The following is a 20,945-nucleotide window of genomic DNA, read 5'->3' on the forward strand; positions in this document are numbered from 1 at the left end:
CATCAATGTACGAAAATCCTAACTTCACAGGCTCCTTACCAGTGATGCGGGTTTCTCCTGGAAGTCGAGGAAGAGCCTCACCGATATCCCGATTAACTCCATCCCTAGAAGTCTGGAAACAAAATGCTGCCATCAGGAGTAATGACATTACATTTGCATAGGATTTTGAGCAACCAAACAGAGATATCGTTTTCAAAGAAAAAAATTAGAGAAATAGTGACCATTACAGAAAATTGGCACAGAAAATCCAAACGACTAAAAACTAAACTTAGCATTCAACATTCATTAGCTGTGTTAACTTTCAGTCTGTAAATAACATTAGCACGCTTTTCAATGATATTAATTAAACACCCCTTCCAAGCAATTTATAGTTAACAGTGTTCAGGAAAGTGATAAAAAGTAAATATTAAGTGTATTCTATAGGTACACATATACTGTGGCAGCTTTTTTTTCATATTAAGTATTTAGTCCTATTTTGTTGAGAGAAGGAATGAAAACTTGATTTCAATAGGGCCTTAACTGAGCAACAGTAATTACAGCATCTTCTCACGACACCAGAAAATACCAGTTACTACACACTGGGTTTCCTATTTTATTGAGATCTTTCTTCATGTAGGTGACTAGATAAGAGGACGGGGTGGCCTGTCATTGAACTTTTGAGCCAACAGGGGCCTTGGGAACCATCTACGCACAGATTCTTCGCGTGACTTTACTGCGTCTCTAGGCCTGGCTCCCCACGCATGGTCCTCGTTCAATCACCGCAGCCGCTCTGCCAGACAGGCAAAGCATTAGCCACTAAAAGTGAAGGTGAGTTCTGAGAGGCTCATTTGCCATGTGACTTGGATGCCTGGGAAAGGAGTCTTTCAATCTATTCAGCCGCCCCAGCGGATCAGTGCCAGGCACATCACTAACATCTGTTTGGGCAAAAGGTTTTTTCATCGCTGTTTTTCATTCATTTTTTTCTAGTTGTTTTCCAAAGTCACGCTGCAATTATTTCATGTGTGAAGCTAGTAATCCTTGCCTCAAAGGAGTTTCGTGAATATTAAGTGAAACAAACTACACAAGCACACTTCTGAGAATTACCAAGGGCTACGCAAATGTAAAGTATTCTGAAACAAGAGAAACGTGGCTTGTGTATTTAGGTGAGAGATAAGCTGTCAAAGAGGGGGGCTCTGCTGGATTTTTAATGGTTTTAGTCTTTTTATTCAGGTACAAAGTGAAAATTCCTAGCTAATTTTCAACATGTTTTAGTGCTTGTAAGCTAAGCATTTTATAAATCAGAGGGTAAGGCAAACTGTCCCCAGCCAGGAATGCCTTCTTCAACGAGGAGCAAAAACGCACGTTTTATATAAACGATAAGACTGCAAAGAAATTATCATCCTCCTTTAACACTGCCTCAAACTAAAAACAAGTATAACGAGCAAATTTAATATTCATACAGCCTTTAAATACCACAGTTCTGGGTCAGGAGAAGAAAGCGTAATTCAGCCACAACATAAGGGAAACAAATGTCTATTAACACAGGAAAACATGGGATTAACAGATGTACTTTCACAGTAGAGTAACGTTACACAAGGACTTACAATTACCTTCTTGAAGTTACTCTTGTGTTTAGAACTGATCCTTGTACCATAACAATACTAAAATACAATAAAGACTTTTATAATGGGGGGATGAAAAGGTCCTTACAAACATGACACAAAAAGCAGAAAATATAAGAAAAGACTGATGATGTGGTTACATAAAAATTTAAACCTCTGTATTCCAAAATCCAAACACATAAATATAATTAAAAGGCTAACAGTAAACTAGAAAAAAGTCTTATATGTTATTATTATATGTATTATAAAGAATAATATATATTACTAAGAGTTGATCATCATAATTTATAAAGAACGCTTGTAAGTCAACAGAAAAGGATACCCCAAACACCCCAAAACACAAATAGGCAAAGGACACAGACAGCCACTTCACAAAACAATTACAAATGGACAAGAAATACACCTTTAAAACAAAACAAAACCAAAAAAAGGTACCCTTGTTAGTACTCAGGGAAATACAAATTAAAAGACACTAGTTGGCTCCCTTCTGATTGCTTGGGTAACTCTCTACACTGCTTGTGGATGTGTAAATGAATCTCTCTGGCGGATAATCAGTAATATGCATCAAAAGCCTTAAAGGGCCATGAATAAAGCTTATTTAAAATTCCTCCTTTCCAATAGTTGTTCCAATATCTCCCTCTAATTACACAATTTCTCCTTGACACTTGGAACCATTTTCTGTTAATGCTGTATTTGTTTTGGTCCTATAACTCTTTTATCCTCATAATTAGAAAATAACACCAATATTTAGGAAGGTGTTAACAGCCTGTTCAGCGGGCCCTGGCTTCCAATCTCTCCTTCAGAAAGCTTTCAGGGGCAAGAGATTGCCTAGTATCTTAAATGTAACACTGGAAGTAGTTCACAAGTCAGAGGTTCTCAAAACTGAAGTTATGTGAAAGGATTTACAAACAAAACTCACTGAACACACATAAGATAATCAGTCTTTTACTGAACAAGGCGGGTTAATGAAACCACATGTATCACAGAATTTACATTATGTGAATAAATAATGAAATTAATAATTCAAGAAACCCAGAATGAGCACCTAATATTCAAATACGAAAGGAGAAATGAGAGAAGGAGGCACAGATAAATCTGAAAACTCAACTTACCCTCTTAATAGACTCATTCTCCAAGGAGTGTGAATTATATTTAGAAGTCGGTGCAGAGGCCATACTGGAAACTCTACCAAGAAAGACAACATTCAGTATCAATGGAATTGTATGCAATTTCAAACATACTGCAATTGAGAACAAGCAGGAGTACGCTTGACAAGCCCTGTTTCCCTCGTAGTCTCCAGTGGGAATGAGACACACGAAGTATCAACCACAACACAGCTCATGGGAAAGAGCTCCGATGAAGGTGCAGGGAACCGTGGAGGACCAGAGAAGGGGGAGCTCAGCAGAAGACACCACACATGTTCCCGGAATTTTTATTCCTAGCCTTCAAACTGTCATGGGAGAAAACTTAATGTTCACTAATTGTGCAACAGGCTTCAAATTTCCACATTTCTTAATTTTTAAAGACAGTTAAGAGGCAGCCAGGCGGAGTGATAAAAAGGGGAGACTGCTGAACTCACTCTTCTTTCCCCTTTAATAATTCTGTTTTCTCTAAATTAAGGCAAGTTAAAGTGGCATGGATTTGATGGAAATCAAATTAGGAAGATTTGATTTAATCAGCATTTTCTAGGGAAAGTATATACTTCATTTAAATAAGGCTTATTCATCACAATTCAGACATAAATGAAACCATCATATTCGGAATACATACAATACCTTGGTAACCCAGGGGTTTATTTAGACTTTTGAAGATGATAGCAACAACAGGAAACTAAGTAGTGCTTTGGTTATTTTATTTATCAAAGTTAATGACACCGAGAGAGACATACGAAGTCACTGGTGGTTAAACCACATCCAATTCAGCAGGTGACTGTGGATATTTATAGGATCTTTTTTGCCAGGCTCATTAAAAAGACCAACCACTCACTAACAAAATATGCCACGGAAAACATCACTACCCCTTGGAACAAAACCTAGTGACTTGATAGCTGTGCACTGCTGTTCAATGTCCTTAAGTAAGGCCTGAGAGGTGAAAGAAGATGCAGATGAGGGTACCCATCAGGACAAAGAGGCAGCAAGATGGCCAGGTGAGAACAATCTTACAAGATTAGCACCGCCAGGCTTCCTCCACCAGAGCTCAGCTCTCCAAGGGCAAGGCTGGGGGTCCATTTGGGTCAAGGTTATCTCCTGGCACACGATGACACTCATAACTATTTGATGAACGAATGACTGATTATGTGCAAAACACACACTATTGTGAAACATGATGATGCTCTGAGCTTGTGTATCAGTTCACCAAATCCCAGAACACTGGAACTAGGAAACTACTGCAGAGGCTTAAACATGAACACTTAGGGCAAAATAAAATACTTCTTTATAGAAAGGAATACTAAACTTAAAAGACCTGAAACTATTAAGAGGTAGCACGATCTAAAATTAGAAATAACTTTTTAAAAAAGATTAATGAATAACTCTAGAATGAATTAAATGCAGACAAAATAGTTCAGACAATACAGCCTTGGAAAAAACCTCTCTAATCGTAAATTCAAATCCAGTCAAATAACCCATTATTCTCTGAGACAGCAGAATGGATGAGATGGACTGGATAGAGCAAGTCAGATGTTTCTGCCCTGAAATTATTCTACTGACTAAACAATATTACATATTTGGGGGATTTTCATCAGGAACGGATATAGAATTACTTTTAGTAATCAGATGCTATAATATTTAAAACATTTTTATCGTATAAGTCAATGTCTTCAAACACATGTTAAGTTATTACTGTCAAGTCAACATAAGACATTTCAAATGCTGGGTTATATAATCGACTCAGTCTTCACGGTCCTGTTTATAAACCATAAAAGAAAGATGAGTCTTCCTGTTTTCATCAATCCTCATTTAAAAACTTCAATTTAAAATGAACTAAATAGGGACTTCCCTGGTGTTCCAGTGGCTAGGACTCCGTGCTCCCAATACAGGGGGCCTGGGTTCAATCCCTGGTCAGGGAACTACAGCCCACATGCCACAACTAAGAGTTCGCATACTGCAATTAAAGATCCCGCACACCGCAACTAAGACCTGGCGCAGCCAAATAAATAAATATTTTTTCAACATAAATAACATGAACTAAATTTAACTATTTTTAACTATCTGATTGAGCTATAACTCACCTACTATATAACACACCCCTTTCAAGTGAACAATTGAACAGTTTTAAGTATATCTGTAGAATTGTACAACTATCACCACAATTGGTTTTAGAACATTTTCATCACTTCCCCCCCAAAACCCCATACCCATTAGTAATCATTTATCACTCCCCATTCCCCCAGCCCCTATCACATATTTGCCTTCTATCTCTATAGATTTACCCATTCTGGATATGTCATATAAACAGAATCCAATAATATGCAGTCTTTATGTCTAAAGCCCTCATTTTTAGAGTTACCCTAGAAGACGCTACTATTACAAGCTGGATTGAGTACAAAGCTGAGAAATCCAAGGGTCTGGGTAACATGGGTTAGTTCCATGATGAGGTTTGCTTTCAAATGTCACCAGTGAGCCTCTCTTTGTTGAAAGGTTGCAACAGACCCTTGAAATGTACAGGAATTGGAGCAGCATGACACTGAACAGCACAGGTACTGAGCCGACTCCATTCAAATCCCGACTGTGCAATTCACTATTTGACCTTGGGTAGATTATTTCACTTCTCTGGGTTTCGGTTGCTATTATCTCTATCTTACTACAGCATAGTTGGGCAAAATGAAGTAATACACATGAAGGGCTTAGAACAGTACATGACATATTTGCTAACAAATTATTAGCATCCTTTTCAATAATGAAATGATAATAACTGAATGCTGACGCCACAACCAATTCTTCTACAAATTAGGTCTGACCCTAGAAATACTAGGAAGAAAGTTAACTACCACAGGGACAGTGCATGGCCAGTGGTGATCTAGCTATATAAAGCTTCTCTTGAAAAAGTACATGGAGGGACTTCCTTGGTGGCACAGTGGTTAAGAATCCGCCTGCCAATGCAAGAGGACAGGGGTTCGAGCCCTGGTCTGGGAAGATCCCACATACTGCGGAGCAACTAAGCCCGTGCACCACAGCAACTGAGCCTGCACTCCAGAGCCCACGAGCCACAACTACTGAGACCGCGTGCCACAACTACTGAAGCCCACGCACCTAGAGCCCGTGCTCCGCAACAAGAGAAGCCACCGCAATGAGAAATCTGCACACCACAATAGAGCAGCCCCCGCTCGCCACAACTAGAGAAAGCCCGCGCGCAGCAACGAAGACCCAGCGCAGCCGAAAAGAAATAAATAAATACATTTATATTAAAAAATAAAGTACATGGAAATACTGTCTCATTTGGACCCTGTGCAGAGTTGTAGAAAACGTACTAGATGGGTGAGTGCAGGCCCTGAGCTGTCTCTAATATCCATATCTTCATCTATAAAATATCTCTGTTGGTCTAAATGGGGTTCAATAATAATTAGAAGCTATAGTAAAGTTTACAAAAGTCAGCTACCCTTTTGGTTATAGTGTATTTTGCCCCAAACCCCTAAAGATCAAGCTTCAATCCTTTTTATTTTAAAAAACATTGAATTTGGGCTACCTTGGCTTTAAAGTGAAAACTGAAACTTAATTCCCTATATATATGCTAATTTCAGGAATCTAACCAAAGGTAGACTTCTATCTTTTTTGATCCTGAAAAAAACTTTTGTGATGATTTAAGCCCAGTCTTCTCCTATTACCGAGAAGATGGCAGGAAAGCCTAGAGAGGGTACTATGACAAGACCCCAGCGTTGAGTCAGTGGCAGGACCAGCTCTAGCTGACATCTCCTAACAGGGCAGTATCCTTTCCATCCAGGGAAAAGTGAGTCCAAGTGATCTCTATTTTTCAAGAAACCAGGTTGGATGAGACTGGTCCCAGTCTCAGTAGAGAAGGAGTTTTAGAGTAAGAAACATAGCTAGGAAAACTCATCTAGGCAAGCAATCTCTGAGACCCCCCACACACAACCCCTTCAAATAAAGCTACATAAAGGTGGCATTATTTAAAAAATCAAATTTTAAAGTTACAGCATGGCCTCAATTGTGTCTCTCTTTAAATTCAAGCCAATTAACCTCAATGGTCTCATGGTATCTCCCTCTGTCCCTCCGTGTCCCTTCACCTCTCTTCCCCCTCTCCCTCTGTCTGTCTCCTTCCTCTCTTTCTCTCTCTGCCCCTCTCTCTCCCTCTGTCTCCTTTCCCTACCACTTACCACCTTCCAGATAACCTGTTGTTACTGTCCACCCTCCACACCAGAATAAAAGCTCCCACCAGAATACAAGCCCCTACCAGAATACGAGCCCCCAGCAGATGAGGATTCTGGTCTGTTTTACTTAATGCTGCAGTTACAGCACCTGGTACAGTGCCTGGCACCCAGTTGGTACTTAATAGATATCCATTAAATGAATGAATGAACTGGGCTTTAATAAAGACTCAGCCAAAAAACTTAACTGTTGTTTGCCCGATATTTCACTTAAGTCAGAAATTTATGCAAGCTTAAAAAAGGGTAAAACCAATCCTTGGCTAATCAAGATGCTGAAGGCACCATGGCTCTGCACAGCAGAATGGCATTAACTTCTGGCGCCTTGAAGCACCATAAGGAACTTGCACCAAAAAGAACTACCATCCTGCACTACAGACTTTACAATGGAATAGATATTTCAAATTAAGGTACAAAGACCTCTTCCCCCACGCCCTTCTTCCAGACTAAGAAACCGCTCCCCTCTCCGTTGCATATGAAAAATAGGATTTCACAAAACACCTGCGGCAGACGTAACTATAAACACTCTCAAATAAATAAGGACCATTTTTACCCTTACCGGAAACATCTAAAAGCAGTAGAATTAGAAAATAAATTTGACATCCACCTCATTGGGCCTTTGCAAGCAAAATCTAAACTCCAAGGGGAGCTCAGTGGCCATGGTCACCGATTTGCAATCGATGGCCCTTGATTAGGGGTTTTCCCACACTTTCCGTGTACAAACAGTGAGGAAAGGCACACAGGCCTTCCTCTTTGGATTTTACTCGTTGTGCTTTCTTACTCTGTGTTGCTGTTTAAATGAAGCTTACGGGTGATCGCTCTCTGGAGGCTCCCTTGAGAGCTGTGGGAACCTACCCAGTCTGCAAACCGACTTCGAAAGGCTGCCAGCGAGCAAGAAGTCCCGCACAAGCAGCCTCTGAATCCAGAATTCCAGGTCTTTCGAAGGGAGCTTTCTTTACTTGGAAGTCTGTTTTGAAAAAAATGTGAAATACTCAGGGCAGAGCTGCTCAGTACTCCCAGACCCAATGCTCCCCTTATTATAAAACAAAGGTGTGCAAAGCCCCTTTGGCTAGCCTGCAATGAAAGTCAAGGATATTATCAAACCAACCACAATTTTAAAAATCAGCAATATAATGCCTGTGCTCCAGGATGAAGGAGAAATATAATAAAAGGACAGTGATTTATAATAACGTATTTTTCAATACAAATTACACTAAAAACAAAAACACCCCCCGTTTCCAATTTGGCCTCTAGGGGGAGTATCGCCCCCAGTGAGAACCACTCGCAAAGAGAGTTCTGTTCCGCACCTGAATGCCCAGAAACACGGGATCTACAAGACTAACTTGTGCTGACTTTTGCAATAAAAGGAATCCAAGTCAGAAAAAAAAAAGTAAAGCTGTCACTGTTTGCAGATGACATGATACTATACATAGAGAATCCTAAAGATGCTACCAGAAAACTACTAGAGCTAATCAATGAATTTGGTAAAGTAGCAGGATACAAAATTAATGCTCAGAAATCTCTGGCATTCCTATACACTAACGATGAAAAATCTGAAAGTGAAATCAAGAAAACACTCCCATTTACCACTGCAACAAGAAGAATAAAATATCTAGGAATAAACCTACCTAAGGAGACAAAAGACCTGTACGCAGAAAATCATAAGACACTGATGAAAGAAATTAAAGATGATACAAATAGATGGAGAGATATACCATGTTCTTGGATTGGAAGAATCAACATTGGGAAAATGACTCTACTACCCAAAGCAATCTACAGATTCAATGCAATCCCTATCAAACTACCACTGGCAGTTTTCACAGAACTAGAACAAAAAATTTCACAATTTGTATGGAAACACAAAAGACCCCGAATAGCCAAAGCAATCTTGAGAACGAAAAATGGAGCTGGAGGAATCAGGCTCCCTGACTTCAGACTATACTACAAAGCTACAGTAATCAGGACAGTATGGTACTGGCACAAAAACAGAAATATAGATCAATGGAACAGGATAGAAAGTCCAGAGATAAACCCACGCACATCTGGTCACCTTATCTTTGATAAAGGAGGCAAGGATATACAGTGGAGAAAGGACAGCCTCTTCAATAAGTGGTGCTGGGAAAACTGGACAGGTACATGTAAAAGTATGAGACTAGAACACTCCCTAACACCATACACAAAAATAAGCTCAAAATGGATTAAAGATCTAAATGTAAGGCCAGACACTATCAAACTCTTAGAGGAAGACATAGGCAGAACACTCTATGACATAAATCACAGCAAGATCCTTTTTGACCCACCTCCTAGAGAAATGGAAATAAAAACAAAAATAAACAAATGGGACCTAATGAAACTTCAAAGCTTTTGCACAGCAAAGGAAACCATAAACAAGACCAAAAGACAACCCTCCAAATGGGAGAAACTATTTGCAAATGAAGCAACTGACAAAGGATTAATCTCCAAAAGTTACAAGCAGCTCATGCAGCTCAATATCAAAAAAACAAACAACCCAATCCAAAAATGGGCAGAAGACCTAAATAGACATTTCTCCAAAGAAGATATACAGATTGCCAACAAACACATGAAAGAACGCTCAACATCATTAATCATTAGAGAAATGCAAATCAAAACTACAATGAGATATCATCTCATTGTCATCTCATGGTCAGAATGGCCATCATCAAAAAATCTAGAAACAATAAATGCTGGAGAGGGTGTGGAGAAAAGGGAACACTCTTGCACTGCTGGTGGGAATGTAAATTGATACAGCACCTATGGAAAACAGTATGGAGGTTCCTTAAAAAACTACAAATAGAACTACCATACGACCCAGCAATCCCACTACTGGGCATATACTCCGAGAAAACCATAATTCAAAAAGAGTCATGTACCAAAATGTTCATTGCAGCTCTATTTACAATAGCATGGAGATGGAAGCAACCTAAGTGTCCATCATTGGATGAATGGATAAAGAAGATGTTGCACATATATACAATGGAATATTACTCAGCCATAAAAAGAAACGAAATTGAGTTATTTGTAGTGAGGTGGGTGGACCTAGAGTCTGTCATACAGAGTGAAGTAAGTCAGAAAGAGAAAAACAAATACCATATGCTAGCACATATATATGGAATCTAAGGGAAAAAAAAAAAGGTCATGAAGAACCTAGGGGTAAGATGGGAATAAAGACACAGACCTACTAGAGAATGGACTTGAGGACACGGGGAGGTGGAAGGGTAAGCTGTGACAAAGTGAGAGAGTGGCATGGACATATATACACTACCAAACGTAAAACAGATAGCTAGTGGGAAGCAGCCGCATAGCACAGGGAGATCAGCTCGGTGCTTTGTGACCACCTGGAGGGGTGGGATAGGGAGGGTGGGAGGCAGGGAGATTGAAGAGGGAAGAGATATGGGAACATATGTATATGTATAACAGATTCACTTTGCTATAAAGCAGAAACTAACACACCATTGCAAAGCAATTATACTCCAATAAAGATGTTAAAAAAAAAAAAGTTGCTCTGACTGTAGGCCACCTCGGAGGCAAGAAATGAAAAAGATGTGTTAAGATGCGCTCAACCAAACCACCCTGCACCAAAGAGAGATGTTCATGCCCCAGCCATTCAGAGACCAGGAACGATCAATTCAACCTCTATACTTGCTCATCCCACATGAAGACAAACAATGAACTGCAAAAGTAGGAGTTTATTTCATCTTCATACATTTTTCTTTGAACAAGCGTTGCAAACTTTTTCTGTGAAGGGCCAGAGAGTAACTATTTTAGGCTTTGTGACAGCTACAGGCAATAGGGAAATACAGGGGTGTGGCTGTATTCCAGAACGATTTTATTTACAAAAACGGGCTGCCACCCTCTGCCTTAAACTATCAAAATAAAGTTATTTCCAAGTGAAATTTCTTCAGCCAAAGTAAATAATAGTCATGTCCTATTTTAAAATCTTTTATATTGTTTTATTAATACTTCTACCAGCAGTCTATGTGCACTTTTTTTAACATCTTTATTGGAGTATAATTGCTTTACATTGTTGTGTTAGTTTCTGCTGTATAACAAAGTGAATCAGCTATATGTATACATACATCCCTATAACCCCTCCCTCTTGCGTCTCCCTCCCACCCCTCTAGGTGGTCACAAAGCACCGAGCTGATCTCCCTGTGCCATGCGGCTGCTTCCCACTAGCTAGCTATTTTACATTTGGTAGTATATATAAGTCCATGCCACTCTCACTTCGTCCCAGCTGACCCTTCCCCCTCCCCGTCTCCTCAAGCCCATTCTCTACATCTGCATCTTTATTCCTTTCCTGCCCCTAGATTCTTCAGAACCTTTTTTTTTAGATTCCACATATATGTGTTAGCTTATGGTATTTGTTTTTCTCTTTCTGACTTACTTCACTCTGTATGACAGACTTTTAAACTAATATATAAGCCATTAACCCCACCATTCGTAGCTTACACCTTGTAAAATCGCACTATGACCAGCTGCAAAATCGTGTGACACAGTTGAAAAGAGGAAGGGAATCTGTATTCGGACCAGTTTGGCTTTCACATCCCAATTTTGTCACTTGGTTAATAATAGTCATTCGACCTTGGACAGACTGCAGTTCTCTGTCTGTGAAGTGGGCATGATACTACCCACTTCATGGGGCGGTGATAAGTAACGTGTAGAATGCTGGCATGGCAGAGGGTAAAACAGAGGCACTCAAATACCAGGTCCCTTCCTCTTACAAGAGATGCTTTGAAGTCATTCCTCAAAGTGGCGCTGACACACTAGGCCGGATTTTCCATAAAATATACAATATCCAACACTGCCTAACCACTCTGCACACATTTTCTGAGATAATCCACCTAATCTTGGCAAAGCTCTAGACAGCCTTAAAGCAGGTTATTCTCAAAGCATGCCTACTTCCATTAAAAAAAAAAAAAAAAAAAGAGACAACACTCGACTCCTAGCCCAGGGAAACTTTCCATGGGATCCCTAACACGGAGATCTTGCCTCTTTGCCTTCTATTGTGACTCAAGGATATCGAAATACACTAGAGGTCTCAGAGTAGATCTAACTGTAGTTATTCCAAAAGAGTACCCCCTGTCAACGTAAGCGGCTTATTGTCCAAAAAGATACCTCCAACACATGTGTTAGAGCCCCCCCCCTTTTTCTTTTTTTGGCGGTATGCGGGCCTCTCACTGTTGTGGCCTCTCCCGTTGCAGAGCACAGGCCCCGAACGCGCAGGCTCAGCGGCCATGGCTCACGGGCCCAGCCGCTCCGTGGCATGTGGGATCTTCCCGGACCGGGGCACGAACCCGTGTCCCCTGCATCGGCAGGCGGACTCTCAACCACTGCGCCACCAGGGAAGCCCTGTTAGAGCCTCTTGATTTAACTCAGCCAAATCAAATCTCAGGGCTCAAGGGACATTGTTTTGATGACTCTTCTTTGGAAATTATAAAATCTTAAACAGTATTTCATTTAGAAACTCACTCTTTGTATCATTTTGATATTTACTATTCACTTTAAAGATCACAATACACTTACTTCCACTTCTTTAAATGTTGCCAAGACCTTTTGGCTAAAAACACTATAATTCAGATTCAGTGAAGAATGCATTTTGAATCATTTTTTCCAGTGGTTAGTGATGGATTTGAGCTGATCCACTCAGCCTAGTCCTTGGTCCCCTCATGACAAATGGCACATCTTCAGGACAGCTGATTGGCTCCAGCGGCATGCGCTGTGGCCATGGAACAGGGTAACTTTAGAAATGCTTCGTAACTTAAAATTGGTATGCTAAAGCAACTATTAGAAAAGCCACCTACCAGCAGGTTAACTTTTTTTAATGTAAAAAGGCTACCTAGCAATTTTATATACACTTAGATCATTAAATTCACCAATGGATTTTGTAACCACCAAATACCTGCCAGTAAACAAAGTTTTAAAATAGGAACAAGATCAAGTTCCCCATCCACCTGCCAATTCCCAAACTCATGAGCCCAGCTGATCTGCTCCATGACAGAACTATTTTCCCCGGGCAGAAACTATTCCCCAAAAGCGTATTTTCAATTTATAAGTGAAAAGTACCTTCTTACACAGAAGTTAAAATGGTAATTGTTGGGCTTCCCTGGTGGCGCAGTGGTTGGGGGTCCGCCTGCCGACGCAGGGGACATGAGTTCGTGCCCCGGTCCGAGAGGATCCCACGTGCCGCGGGGCGGCCGGGCCCGTGAGCCATGGCCGCTGAGCCTGCGCGTCCGGAGCCTGTGCTCCGCAACGGGAGAGGCCACAACAGTGAGAGGCCCGCGTACCGCAAAAAAAAAAAAAAAAAAAAAAAAAAAAAGGTAATTGTTGAAGGTAAGAGTAAACACCTAAGAGCCACAGCTATAATAGTGAGGAAGGCGCTGGTTCAGAACATCGAACTTCCCACAGACCTTCCCAGACTGGGCATTACTAACGCTGAAACCTCCAACTGGAATTAGCACTGCGGGGGGAAGGATTGGAAAGAAACTGAAGAGCAGATGCGCAGTTTCTAGAAAAACAAAGAGAGGAGAGAAGGTTGGAGATGAGCACCTGCCATTCAGCCCAATTCCTCCAGGCACGTTCACTGGGAGGAGAAGCAGGAGCTTCAAGACAGAGGAGGCTTCTGCCCGTGTACACACGCGCACATACAACGCACATGCTTCATTTCTCTGTATGTTGTAGAAATTTCTAACATTTCACTTCTCATGCTGTACTGCACTTACCTATCCATTGACATTTTATGTCTCTCTGTTAGATCAGAGCTTCCTAAGGCCAGGGGCTGGTTCCCACTGCGATGCCGTGCGGAGCAGCCTGGGCCCTCAGCTGATGAGGCAGTGAATACACTTCCACCCTCAGAAACCTGCGTGATCTTGGAGACAGCCTCTGGGCACTAAAGGTGCTCCAAGCTCCCTCCCTAGGGCTGATCTTTGTGTTGATGACTCCCTCGCATACCTGTATCATTTTCTACATATGGATATATCCCCAAATAATACGTTGAGTGTGCGTGGTTTTGAACTTTTATACGTAGGAGGAATGGTTACACATTCTGCGGGCCCTTGCTCTTCTCACACGGCACTGCTGTAAGAGCCACGGATGTGGACGTGGGGCGCCGGGCTCTGCTCCTCTTCCCTGCTGCAGAGCGGTCCACCGTTCCACACGCTGCTTGCCATGCTCTCCTCAGCGGCCACGTGAACTGGCTGCAGACACCGCTATTACGTTCCGAACAGCTTCTGGCACACGTGTCAGAACTGCGACGGCATTTGTGTGCCAGGTTTTCCAACACCTTTGTCTGACCTTGCAGGAAACTTTTTTTTTAATTTCAAAATATATGGGAAAGATGGATAATGGGAGAAAATGGAGGCAAATCAACCATTTGAGAGGAAATGAAATTGCAGGGTTGTCAACACTCTAATTCAAGCAGCAAAGGGGAAAAGGGCAAGATAATGGATGGGAGTCTGAGTTTCTTGGGGCTGCTGAAACAAAGTACCACACACTGGATGGCTTACAACAGAAATTTCTTCCCTCACAGTTCTGGAGGCTACAAGTTTGCAATCAGGACGTTGGCAGGGCCATGCTCCTGTGAAGGCTCCCGGGTAGGAGCCTTCCTTGCCTCCCCCTAGCTTCTGCTGGTTGCTGGCATTCCTCGGCTTGCAGCTGCATCACTCCAAATCTCTGCCTCTGTGGTCACATGGTGCTGTCCCTGTGTGTCTCTGTCTCTTCACATGGTGTTCTCCTTTCTTATAAGGACACCAGCCATACTGGATTAAGGATCCACCCTACTCCAGTATGACCTCAACTAGTTATATCTGCAGTGACCCCATTTCCAAATAAGATGACATTCTGAGTTACAGGGGGCTAAGCCTACCAACATATCTTCTATGAGGACACAATCCAAAGTAGAGCAAGCAAGAGGTTAGCTTCAGAAATTAACAATCTACAAAAAGGTCGACATACGGTTACCAGAACAATTTAGCTTGTCAATCCATATATAAACATTCACTGAACACCTATTAAGTTAACCAGCACGGAAATATTAATATAGCTTCTTAGAAGAAATAATGAAATGACACCAGGCTAATCATTTCTGAGATACTCCTTACTCGACATATACAATTATTTAATCCTGTTTCCAAAGAGGTCAAATATCAATCAACAAATGCGTACTAGGCAACTACTCTGGAGCATGGTGAGAAATTCTAAAAAAAAAACTGAGATAGGTCTTCAAGGAGCTAGCAACGGAGTTGGGGAGCTGAATAAATATAAGACAAGTTAAACAGCAATAAAGACAACGAACAGGTGTAAGTTAAATAGACAATTAAAGCAAATTGGCTTCCATTTACTGATTTTCTGCTACGTGCTAGGCATTGTTCTAAGCACAGATGAACTCCTTCAATACTGCCAACAACCTCATAAGGCAACTACTAATACTCCTTCATATGAAAACACACAACCCTGAGAACAGGAAGGTTAAACATGTCCACCAAGAACTTTCGAAACTGGAATTCAAACCCAGGCAGTCTGGTTCTCTTACCCACTATACCCACTAACAGATGTCTGTTGCTCTAAATTCTCTAATTGATGATCAAATTAAAAAATGAAAACGTTATGCCTCCTGCTTATACAGCTGAATAAAAAAATTTTTTTTTGGAATTCCATCTCTGTAATAAAATCTGGTCACAAATAAGAACACTAGACTTCATTTTAAATATGATTAACCAAATAGTGACTTTCCCCTCCAAATCCATGTCTGTGAGGCCCTGAGCCAGTATATTCCTTCTTGTTTGACTGCAGTAGTACTTTGTATTGTGGAAGAGTCTTTTCAAATTATATTAAAAAGGACAAAATTTAATAAGGGTTAAAAATGTCTATCAGAGCACATGTAGCTAGTTGAGTTATTCTACAAAGTCGTCCCTTTTGATGGTGTGTACTTATTCCGGGGACACTGTCACTATGCAAAGTATTCTTCCAATTCTTTTGAAAATGCTTTTAGAGCTTAAAGCTAGATAAGACACCATCTCATGACTTTTACCATATCTCAATTTTTACACTTGATCTTAGCTCAAAGGCCGAGAAGCGATGCATATCTCAATTTTTAAACAAAAAACAATGCTTCCCATGAGTGCCCACTCTCTTTATTTAATAGATGGGCCTCAAAATGATTTGGGACTGAAGGCAAATGCCAAGTCTTTACTCAGAGATTTGACTCCATTGAGGATATTTTGTAAAAGTTGTCATGGTCATGGTCTCCGAAGGCAATTCCAAAGAAGAGTTCCAAAAATTGGGCTGGAAAATTTTGATTTGGAGCTACCTGTCCCTTCTCTACATGGGCTAGAAGAAAAAGGAGCAGGTGAGGTTTCTGAATGTTGCCTAGGATCTCCCAATTGTTAAAAATGCTGGGCTTGATACTTCTTAATTAGTCCTAATTTACAAGAGCAGGTTGGCCTTGAGGGTTAACAAAGATCAGCAGCAGGACTCGTAGCCTGGGCAATAGGCACTTTGCCATAGTAGTTAAAGGAGTGTCTAAAGGGAATCTCCAAAGACTGGCTTCGCTAGAAGCCTTGTAGTTTCAGAAAGAGACTTGCAGTGACCCACAGTATGGACAACGGTTATCTTCCTACTTGGGGCAGTTACCTATTATTCCAGCCACAAATACAAGTGGCTACCCATCCCTGCTACAGACACACACACACATGCACACACTTCAAGAACTTGGCACTATTAGCATGGAGGAAGTTTTCACAGATGTGGAAGAAATAATCAAAGAAAAAAAGGCAGAAATAAAAAAGGCAAGGAGATGAAGAGGAACCAAAACCGTGTCAAAAGAATGGCAAAGAAAGAAGATGAAGAAATTCCAGTACCATAACAATGACACATGACTCCGACACAGAATTGCCATGGCTTTTGAAGGAGCAATACAGTCGGCCCTCCATATCTACGGATGCAGAACCCAGAGATCCAGAGGGCTGACGATGGCACTTGAGCATCCATGGGTTCTGGCATCCACAGCAGGTCCTGGAACCAATCCCTCATGGATACTGAGGGATGACTGTATGCGCTGATCCACAGAAAAATAAAAGAATCCCCAAGCTCCAGATGGAGGAAAAGCTGGGTAGTGGTGGTTGATAATAGTGTGAATGTGGTGATATGTAGAGTCAACAGGGCTATTCATGAGGTGTACTATCTTCCTGAAGATTATATCTGAGACATAGCTTCTACAAACATAATTCAACATCTAATACTGATTCTTTAAAAAAAATCTCAGCAAACTAGGAATAGATAAAGTAACCGATGGAAAACCTATAACTAACATCTACTTAATGGTGAAAGATGCAATGCTTTCCCACCAAGTGTGGGAATAAGGCAAGGATGGTTGGTCTTATGGCTTGCATTTGATATATTTTAGAGATCCTAGCAACTTTAATAAGACAAGAAAAAGAAATAAAGGACATAACATATTGAAAGGAAGACTTAAAATTGTATTTGCAGACATGGTCACTTGTGTACAAAATCCTAAGAATACTAGAGAAAAACTAGTAGAACTAGTAAATAAATTTAGTAAGTCAGCATGATATACAATATCAACATAAAAAATGTATTTGTATCATTAGCAATGGACAAATGAACACTGAAGTATAAAAGTATCATCTGCATAATTTAAAAAATGAAATATTTAGGGATGCATTTAACAAAAATGTGTACAAGATCCATACACTGAAAACTGTAAAACACTGCTGAGAAAAAGTAAAGACAACCTAAATACATGGAGAAACATATCATGCTCAAGGATCAGAACACTCAACATTGTTATGATGTCAATATTGATCCACAGATTCAATGCAATCTCTACCAAATCCCAGTAGCCTTTGTCATAGAAATTGACAAGATGAGTCTGAAATTTATATGGAACCAAGAATAGCCAAAATAGTCTTGCGGGGGAGAGGGGGAATAAAAAAGAACAAAGTTGGAGTACTTCCACTACCCGATTTCCAAACTTACTATAATGCCTCAGTAATCAAGACTGTGTGGTTCTGGCATCATAAGATTAGACATATAGATCAATGGAACAGAACAGACTGCAGAATTAGGCCCACCTTTTGGAGGTCCTAGCAATGGTTAATTGACTTCCAACAAAGGTAACAAGGTTATTCAATGGGAAAAGGACAGTCTTTTCCACAAATGATGCTGGAACAATTTGATGTCCATATGGAAATAAGTGAATCTTGACCCTTACTTCACACAATATGCAAAATTAACTTGAAGTGAAGCACATAAGTATTAGTTTTATACTGTTGTATTACAAACTTAATAGCTGTAAACAACACAGGTTAATTATCTCACAGTTTGTGTGGGTCATGGGTCAGGAGTTTGGGCATGCCTTACCGGGATCCTCTGCTCAAGGTCTCAGAAAGCTGTATACTCAAGGGAAGGGATTACACAGGGTATGAACATGGGGGTGGAGGGCAGAAATCAGGGGTGCCACCCTAGGGTCTATCTGCCCAAATAGGTCTAAACAAAGAGCTAAAACTGCAAAAGTCTAGAGGGAGACACAGGGGGAATCTTTGTGAACTTAGGCAAAGTTTTTTTAGAGCACAAAAAGCATAAACCATAAGAGAAAAAACCCCCAATAAACTGGACTTCATCAAAATTAAAAACCTTTGCTCTTTCAAAGGCACAGTTTAGAAAATGAAACTGTAAATCACAGTTCAGGAGAAAGTACTTGCAAATGACCTATCTAATAAAGGCCTGTATCCAAAATATCAATATATAAAGAACTGACAGACAATCCAGTAAGAAACAGGCAAAAGATCTGAGCGGACACTTCATCAAAGGAGATATACAAATGCTCAACAAGCACAAGACATACTCACCATCATTAGTCATTAGGAACACGCACAATGAACTACTATGACACACCCACTGCAATGGCTACAATTTAACGGGACAGACAGTAACAAATGTTAGTGAGAACGTGGCCCAAGCAGAACTCTCATACTTCACTTTGCCAGTGGGATGGGAACGCAAAACTGCACAGACACTGGAGAATAGCGTGACAGTTTCTTTTAAAGTTAAACATACACAAAGCATATGGCCTGGCAATGCCACACCTAAGTATTTACACAAGACAAATGAAAATATGAGTCCACACAAGGACTTGTAAGCAAATGTTCATAGCAGCTTTATTCATAATGGCCAAAAAATGGAATTAACTCAAATGTTCCTCAACTAGTGCATGGACATACTGTTACAGCCAAACCATGGAAGAGTACTTAGCAAAAGAAAGTCACCAACTGCTGATACATGATGAATGACAAAACATGGATGAATATAAAAAGCTTTACACTAAATGAAAGAAGCCAACCACAAAATACTATCTATATAAACCTACCATCAAATCACTTCAAAGAACTACTAGTATTCAGACCACATTCTCTGACCATCATGCAGTTAACTTAGAAATCGGTTTTTAAAATACCTAGAAAACTTTTGTAAATTTAAAAATAAACTTCTAAACAACTCCATTGTGAATGAAATAATCACAATGGAAACCAGAATATATTAGAACTAAATAATAATAAAAATACTGTGTTTTGAAACATCCAAGCAGCAGAATAAATCCAAAGAAAGAAGAGAAAATGAAGACAAAAAGATTTCAAGGGGGCTTCCCTGGTGGCGCAGTGGTTGAGAGTCCGCCTGCCAATGCAGGGGACACGGGTTCGTGCCCCGGTCCGGGAGGATCCCACATGCCGCGGAGCAGCTGGGCCCGTGAGCCATGGCTGTTGAGCCTGAGCGTCCGGAGCCTGTGCTCCGCAACGGGAGAGGCCACAGCAGTGAGAGGCCCGCGTACCACAAAAAAAAAAAAAAAAAAAAAAAGATTTCAAGGGTATATTTTAAGTGAAGACAGCAAGAGGCTGGGACTTCCCTAGCGGTACAGTGGTTAAGAATCCACCTGCCAATGCAGGAGACATAGGTTCGAGCCCTGGTCCGGGAAGATCCCACGTGCCGCGGAGCAACTAAGCCCATGCGCCGTAACTACTAAGCCTGCGCCCTAGAGCCTGCGGGCCACAGCTACTGAGCCCGCGGGCCACAGCTACTGAAGTCCGCGCACCTAGAGCCCGTGCTCCACAAGAGAAGCCACCGCAATGAGAAGCCTGCGCAACGCAACGAAGAGGGGCCCCCCGCTCCCTGCAACTTGAGAAAGCCCGTGCACAGCAACGAACACCCAATGCAGCCAAAAATAAATAAATTTATTTTTAAAAAAAGAAAGCAAGAGGCTGAATAGTGTATGTAGTATGCTTTTTTTGTGTAAGAAAAGGAAGGAAATGCAGTAAGTGTGAAAGTGTGGGGGGGCGCACGCACGTGCGCACTAGCTCAAATGTGCAAAAGAAGAAACACAGAAGAATGAACTAAAAACTAATAATATTGATTGGAGTGGCTGGAAGAAACAGCATGGCTGGCAGGAGACAGGAGTGAAAGTAAAGCTTTTCAGAATATACCTTGATAAAAATCTGACTTTCAAATCATATCATTTCATTAAAGTTAATCAAAAAGACGCTGGAGAATATAATTCTGCTCATTCCTTTCTACATAGTGACAAACCTCACAGTGCATAACCACAACTAGACAAACCTTTGGTAAGGCTCATCAAGAAGAAAGAGAGAAGGCACAAACAATATGAAGATTTAAGAATGAAAAGACGGACGGACGTAAGTACAGATCCGGCAGATATTAACTGGTAGTTTAAACCTTCCCACACCAAAAGCACCAGGCACAGCTGGCTCTGGGGCAAGTTCTACTAAATATTCAAGGAACGAATAACTCCAGTTTTATACAATCTTCCAGAGACCAGAAAAAGGGAATGCTCTCACTCACTGTATAAGGCTAGCAAAACGATACTAAGCTAGACAAAGACAGTAGAGGAAAGTAAAATTAAAGCCCAATCTCACTCACAA

At 40.9% G+C, this 20,945-nt stretch overlaps 1 protein-coding gene across 5 annotated transcripts in view; it reads right to left on the reverse strand.

Moving 5' to 3' along the window:
• Window positions 1-20,945, reverse strand: part of MTM1 (myotubularin 1) — a 98,440-nt gene that overhangs the window by 70,347 nt on the left and 7,148 nt on the right. For 3 of the 5 annotated variants that reach the window (XM_067724563.1, XM_067724562.1, XM_067724561.1), the window contains exons 2-3: window positions 2,714-2,786; window positions 40-112 (exon numbers count right to left, since the gene is read on the reverse strand). In XM_067724563.1, coding sequence (XP_067580664.1) covers window positions 40-112; window positions 2,714-2,730 — 90 coding nt within the window. In that variant the 5' untranslated portion in view covers window positions 2,731-2,786. Of the gene's footprint in view, window positions 1-39; window positions 113-2,713; window positions 2,787-7,833; window positions 7,946-20,945 lie in introns of those variants that run through there. The other 2 variants (XM_067724565.1, XM_067724564.1) reach the window with 2 other exon arrangements.

Source organism: Pseudorca crassidens, chromosome X (genome assembly GCF_039906515.1).
Source record: "Pseudorca crassidens isolate mPseCra1 chromosome X, mPseCra1.hap1, whole genome shotgun sequence".
NCBI lineage: Eukaryota > Metazoa > Chordata > Mammalia > Artiodactyla > Delphinidae > Pseudorca > Pseudorca crassidens.